Source organism: Octopus bimaculoides, chromosome 14, assembly GCF_001194135.2.
Source record: "Octopus bimaculoides isolate UCB-OBI-ISO-001 chromosome 14, ASM119413v2, whole genome shotgun sequence".
Classification (NCBI taxonomy): Eukaryota; Metazoa; Mollusca; class Cephalopoda; order Octopoda; family Octopodidae; genus Octopus; species Octopus bimaculoides.
The window spans coordinates 1,726,522-1,733,732 of NC_068994.1; the positions used below are offsets into that span (position 1 = coordinate 1,726,522).

The 7,211-nt window shown below is 37.7% G+C and overlaps 1 protein-coding gene across 1 annotated transcript in view; it reads right to left on the reverse strand.

Moving 5' to 3' along the window:
• Positions 1 to 7,211, reverse strand: part of LOC128249418 (protocadherin-11 X-linked-like) — a 79,571-nt gene that overhangs the window by 54,656 nt on the left and 17,704 nt on the right. Inside the window, exon 2 of the mRNA XM_052972986.1 lies at positions 3 to 897. Within this exon, the coding sequence (XP_052828946.1) occupies positions 3 to 864 (862 nt within the window). The 5' untranslated portion in view covers positions 865 to 897. The remainder of the gene's footprint in view (positions 1 to 2; positions 898 to 7,211) is intronic.

Consider the following 7,211-nt stretch of genomic DNA (forward strand, 5'->3'; position numbering starts at 1 on the left):
ACTAACATGACCATTTTCTCCGGAATCTAAATCTTTTGCAGACACCATTGCAATTGGCCTGTTTCTTTGATGCGTGTTCCTTACTGAGATGTTATAAATATCTTTATTAAATACTGGTGAATTATCATTTAAGTCTATGACAGATATGTGCACATCTAAAACACCTTGTTTCGATGGATAGCCTCCATCTTTGGCAATAACTTGTAGATTATAAGAATCTTTTACCTCCCTGTCTAATTTCCTTGCCAAAATGATTCCCAGTTCAGAACTACCAGTAATGGTTTTCCTTGCAGACAATGTGAATGGTAAGTCTGGTTTATTTCTTAACTGATATGATATCTTTGAATTCACAACTCCAACATCTCTATCAATGGCATGCGGTAGGGTTTTGATTGTACCAATTCCATCTGTCTCGTAATAAACTATATTCTCAACTCTTTCTGGGAATTCTGGATGGTGGTCATTAACATCTTCTATTATTACTTTCACTTTTAAAATTCGCATAAACATGTCTGCCTGTCGGACAGCAACTTTAACAATGGTATAACAGTCCTTTTTGGGACTGCACAGCTGTTCAGCATCCAATATCCGAGCTGTGTGAAGTTTACCTGAAGTAGTCACGTTGAACAGTTGATTAGAACCAAATTTCCTCTGCTGAAGTTGGTTAAATGTTGTTTGGAGGGAACCTTGGTATGGGGATGTATTTAGAAGAAGAAAATCTGCTGCGATATCACCGATATAGGTTCCAGTATTGCGTTCTTCTTCAACATGGTAAGTGATATCAACTAAACACAAGAAGCCAGGGAAGAGGTGAAAGTTTAATGCTAACGTAATCAACACATGCCAATATGTAAATGTAGTCATCACTAAAATATCTGTGATGGGGAAATATCAAACCTGAAAGAAGAAGAAGAAGGAAATTGTGTGAGCGACATCAGGAAAGGAACAAAGACAAACAGCAATTTAACCCTTTCGTTACCAACAGGGCTGAAACTGGTTCTGGCTCTGTAGTACAAATGTCTTGTTTTCATAAGTTTTGAATTAAAATCTTCCACCAAACCTTAGTTACAATTTAAGTTCCTAACACTAGCTGAATGATAACTAAGTTATTTTACTAAATTCTTTGTTATATTTAAAGTAATTGAAAGAAACACAGAGCATCTGAAAATAAATACAGTAACGAAAGGGTTAAACAAAAGTTAAACAAACAAGAGAAACTGTCAGTAAAGTGTTACCTGACCCTTTATGTCTTGGTATTTGAAGGGGGAGATAGAATGGTTCCTTGTTTTATTTTATTGAATTTTTTTGTTATTTACTGTTAAGAGGGAAAGCAGAGACTTAAGCAACTTTTTAGGGACTTTGTGATTGACGGGAGTAAGTTATCCTAAGACACAGAGACATGACCTGAATGACTGCAACACAAGACACTTACAGACCAAGTGGTGTGTTAGACTGGATCATAGATTAAAACTACCTCACAAACGCGCGCGTGCGTGTGTGTGTGTGTGTGTGTGTACATGATGGGTACAATTCCTATGACACAGACTAACTGAAACAGGAAAGGCTGGAAATTATCTGACGCTTACATTCACTTCCCAAATAAACTGCCAAAGGCAGTTACAAGAATTTGAAAGAAATTCACTATTTCTTCTAGCACACACTCACGATATGTATGTATGCATGCATGCATGTATGTATGTAAGCATGTATGTGTGTGTGTATATATGTGCAAATACATTTGTATGTATGCAAGTATGTACGTGTATATGTATATTTGTTTGTATGTATGTAAGTAGTTATCTAAAGCTTGGGTATACATCTTGTAGGATGATGATTAAAGCACTTTCACTGTTTATGGCTACCTGATGTCATTCCCAGTATTGATGTAAACACAACTAGATCTACCTCAGGTATTCCTCGGTGTTCGTCAAGTAAATAACAAATGAGAGAAAGAGAAAATGGAATTCACAAGACTCTTGATCCATTTTTGTGTTTTATTTACGATTAACGATATGTTAAGCTTATTATCTGTATGTAAAAAGTAAGAAATATCCATCCCATGTCATTCTAGATCATAGAACCTGTAGGCAACCAGCTACAGGCAAATAATGACATGCATTATAATAGAACCAAGGTGCCAAGCAGTGGGACTGAACCTGGAATCATATGGTTGGGAAGCAAGCTTCTTACCACACAGCCATGCCTGCACCTACTATGATCTACACACACACACACACACACACACTAAACTCTCATAATCACACACACTTAATAGCTCATAACAATTCAAATGTTTAATCGCTACTGTCTACAAAATGTTAATTTTTCTAGAAATCCTTGAATTTGTCTCTCCCACTCCCCCACACCACCCGCCCCCTCCCTCTCTCCGTGCCTGTGCGTGTGTGTGATGTTTCTGTTCCATGGGAAAGAACTGATGTTGTAACATACTGCGGCACCACACAATGGTACTAGATAGGACTAGCTTAAAAGATTTTAAAGTGACTAACAGCACAGATATTCAGAGGATGCAATGGTATTAAACAGTTTCATAAATAATCTGGAAACAAGAAATATTGAATTCATTCATCGGATCATCTCATATTTTATCGTTTCTGTCTGTTAGTTTAAAGAAGACCAAAAATTGTGGCTACTGTTAAAAGGGAGGTAACTACGGTATAACAGTATTTTCTCTTTTCTCTAGTTTAGTGGAAACAATCTCTGCAGGATTCCTTTATATATGTTTGTATGGTGAAACCGAAATACTATTTGACATAGAAATAGGATTCGTGAAAACGCTAGTTATCCTGCTGTATGGATGTTTATTTATTTATTATCTCAGAGGTTTAATAAGTTATATTAAATAGACAAATAATGTTATTCAGTTTCGGTTTATTTCTCCAAATATTCTTCCTCAAATATTTATAAACTTTATGTTGACATATTTGAATTCATGGATTTAGAAAAATAAGCTAAAATCTTTTCTTTTTTTTTTTTTATTATCCAGTAAGAATTAATTTGTGAGAGAAACATGTCTGTGTTCTTATCAGAAATTTTAAACTTTGGATCAAAGAACTTGGACTCTTTATTAACAGATGTCATAATTTACAAATTAAATATTTTCTAAACTTTGCTCTTCAAAATTAGAAGAGTTAGAGTTGATGTTGTTGTTATTGTTGTAGTAGTAGTAGTAGTAGTAGTTGTTTTTGTTTAGCCCAAGGTTGGCTGTGACTGTGTACATATACCATGAAAGTCCATTAAACTGTAACCATCACAATTTTGTGTGCCAGAGGCTATATTGGTTGTTGTTTCTTCATGTTGGCCACATCTGATACCAGTAATTGCACCTGGTTTGTCAGTCATTTAACTTTCTTTATTGTGTAATTTATGTATGTGTGAAATGTTGTGGAGAATGGTGGAGCATGTATAACAGGTTGTGTTTCGTAGAGATGCAAGAACTTAAAAAGGATGAGTAAAAGAGAATGTACAGGAAATTGCTGTACAAAGCTAACATTATTCCTTGAAACACTCTCTTATTATTACAATGCATTCGTATTTTACCTGTTGTTTGTTGTGTATTAATAAATAATGAAATAATTGCTTAATTCACAGAGGTTGTACCTGTGGAAATTCACTCACAATAATAGTAGTTTTCAGCTGGTTTTGTTCAATTTTGACTGGTATTCCCTGACATCAATGTCTGGTTTTTCTTTACATCCAAAGTAAGCATAATATATTTCTCTTCAAACCCAATCTACCACGATTTGATTTTGCACAGATCCAAGTCTACACACTGCATTCACCTGCCCAATATCATAAGCTGCTATTAAATCATATTCACTAAGTGGACGACAGAATTTATTAAATTGCTTCTTTGTGTTAATTGTTATAAAATATCTTTATACAGGTGCAGACGTGGCTGTGTGGTAAGAAGTTTGCTTCCCAACAACATGGTTCCAGGTTCAGTTTCACTGCATGGCACCTTGGGCAAGTGACTTTCAATGTAGCCTTGGGCCAACCAAAGCCTTGCAGTTGAGCGAGAGACCAACAAAACTCCTTGTAACACCAAAGATGAACTGAAGGCAAGGATTATGGCAGCATTCACCAACTTAAACAAGGAGAACGTCCAAAAGAATTGCAGGTGATTCCAAAGTCGTCTGGAGGCCTTGGTTGAAGTCAATGGTGATTTTATTGAATAAATTTACTCTTTAGTATTTCAAGATATTTTAATGTAATTTTGGTAAATATATCTGTTAAAATGAGAGGTCAGTGTTATTTTCATTTTTGGGTAATTTAGACGACAGTTTATCCACCACACCCTGTATACAGCTTTACGTGTATGTATATATATATATATATATATATATATATATATATATATCCCTGGGTTAATCCTAATCAAGCAAGTCTTTGATGATATGCACTCAATCTGTTACCATTCTGTTGATTTAAAGAGTATTTAGGACTACATTATCCAGTTGCAATTTGAGGAAGATTTGGCTGCTATTTCCAGTACGTCAAATGACCATGTAGAGACTGAGATGGTGGATGGGTGGTAGTGATGATGATGATGATGATAGGTGTAGGAGCAGTTGAGAGGTTAAGAAGCTTGTTTACCAACCACATGGTTCTGAGTTCAGTCCCACTGCATGGCACTTTGAGCAAGTGTCTTCTTCTTTAGCCCTAGGCCAACCAAAGCCTTGTGAATGGATTTGATAGATGGAAACTAAAAGAAGCCCATTGTATGTGTGTCTGTCCTCACCACTGCTTGAAAACCAGTGTTGGTTTGTTTATGTCCCCATAATTTTTCAGTACAGTAATAGAGACTGATAGACTAAGTGCATGACTTAAGAGAAAATAAGTCCTGGGGTCAATTTGTTTAACTAACACCCTTCAAGGTGGTGCTCTAGCTTGGCCGCAGTTAACTGATTGAAACAAAGGGAAAATAAAAAAAAGATGAAGACGAAGACGACGACGACGACGGTGGTGGTGGTGAAATCGTATTCCATAAAAAAAAAACTTGGGAACAACAGAATTATCTCCCTTGTGTTATATTTCCTTCAATGCTTTGACAGAGTTCGCGCGTGTGTGTGATATATTTTTGTAAGGAGACAGAGTGGGATGTCAGAGAAATTTGGCTGCTGTTTTTAGCAGGTGTACTGTCCCCTACCTTGCTGTTGTCGATGTTAGTGTTGTGATATCCCAGACAGAAATCTTTGCCATCTGACTGGACAGCGGCAACATGAAATGAAGTGTGTTGCTCAAGGACACAGTACACTGTCCGGTCCAGGAATGGAAACCACAATCTTGTGATCATCTCCACGTTTTGGCCATCCACGACCACATTGCAACAGTGACCCTGTCCTCATTGATGGACTCAATCACCAACATACCATAACTTCTGCTCAACAAGCCTACTGTGTCACATCTCTTTCTCTTCTACCACTGCTACAACGACCTCTGTTCTCCTGAACCTATCTTCTCTGGAACCATATCTCCATTCTTGTCACCCCCTAATATGTTTCTCTTCCCATCTCCTATGCCCCTCCTCCTCCTGCCCACCCTCATCCAAACTCTCATCACCAATCAGGGATGATTTAACAAACTATCAAGGCTCCTCTCCCTCTTCCTAATTAATCCAAACATCACCACATGACCCCCCCACCAGTTAACCAACCATTACTTTATGATTCTGAGTTCAGTTCCAGTGGAGGGGAGGCTTTGTTAACCCCCCCCCCCCCCCACACACACACTGTACAGATGCTTTTACTCTTTTACTTGTTTCAGTCATTTCACTGCAGCCATGCTGGAGCACGGCTTTTAGTTGAACAATTCGACCCTAGGACTTATTCTTTGTAAGCTTAGTACTTATTCTATCGGTCTCTTTTGCCAAACTGCTAAGTTACAGGGATGTAAACACACCAACATCAGATGTCAAGTAATGGCGGGAGGGGGGGGGCAAACACAGACACACAAACATATATATACATATATATATATATATATATATATATATATATATATATATATATATATATATATATATATGGCAGGCTTCTTTCAGTTTCTGTCTACGAAATCCACTCACAAGGCTTTGGTCAACCTGAGGCTATAGAAGACACTTGCCCAAGGGGCTACACAGTGGGACTGAATCCAGAACCATGTGGTTGGTAAGCAAGCTACTTTACCACACAGCCATCCCTGCACCTATAGTTTTATATTTTCAGTTTCAGGACCACCTGATCTTGGATTGAGATGATTGGGCACAGCTGTTTCGGTGCTGATGATTTGGCATGGCTTATTGCATGATGATTTGGCATGGAGATTCAACCAGTTTAGGTGCAATCCCATGGTCATTCATGACCAAAGGAGGTCTTTACCTCTTAGACAGCAGGGGAGGGAGAGAAGTATTGGATTCAAATTTTAGCACAAGGCTAGCAATTTTGGGAAAAGGGCTGAATCTATTAAGTCAACCCCAGTGTTCAACTGATACTTATCTCATCAAGTGATGGAAGGTAATTTGACCTCAGCAGAATTTGAACTTAGAACATAAAGCTGGACAGAATGCTGCTAAGCATTCCATCTGGTGTGATAAAAATTCTGCCAGCAGTACTTTTTGGCACTAGCGGCCAACACACACTCACACACTTGCTCATGTGTGTAGAATTATACACAAGCAGACAGAGGAAGGGAGGAAGAGAGGAAAGAAGAAGAGAAATATTAAAACATCTGATCGTCAAATAAGTCAGCATGATATCAACATTGCCAAAAGAGCTGTACCAATATATCTCCTACAGCACCCGGTCTTGGTGGGTACCTTTGTTAGTACCCGAGACCAGGTGGTAACTATTTTGGCCAAATCTCTGAGTTGATGATAACATCTCTCTTTTTTCTCCCATTGGTTTTGAAGCTCTAAAAATGGTCATTGGTGTTGTCCCTCCTCCTTTAATTAAGCAATTAAAAAAAGTCTGATTATTATGTTAAACAACCTTAATCAAATCACATCACATGATATACCCCAATTAAATACCCAGGAGCATAAGATTCTGTGTTTAACATCCAACCAGGTTCCTTTGGTATAGTACCAGTAATATATTGGGATTCTAGACAGAATTACTGAGGGAGATGATTAGAGAAGAAGGGGGTTAATAAAGAGGTGTGTGTAATGACAGTGTGTGTGTGTGTGTGTGTGTGTGTGTGTGTGTGTGTGTGTG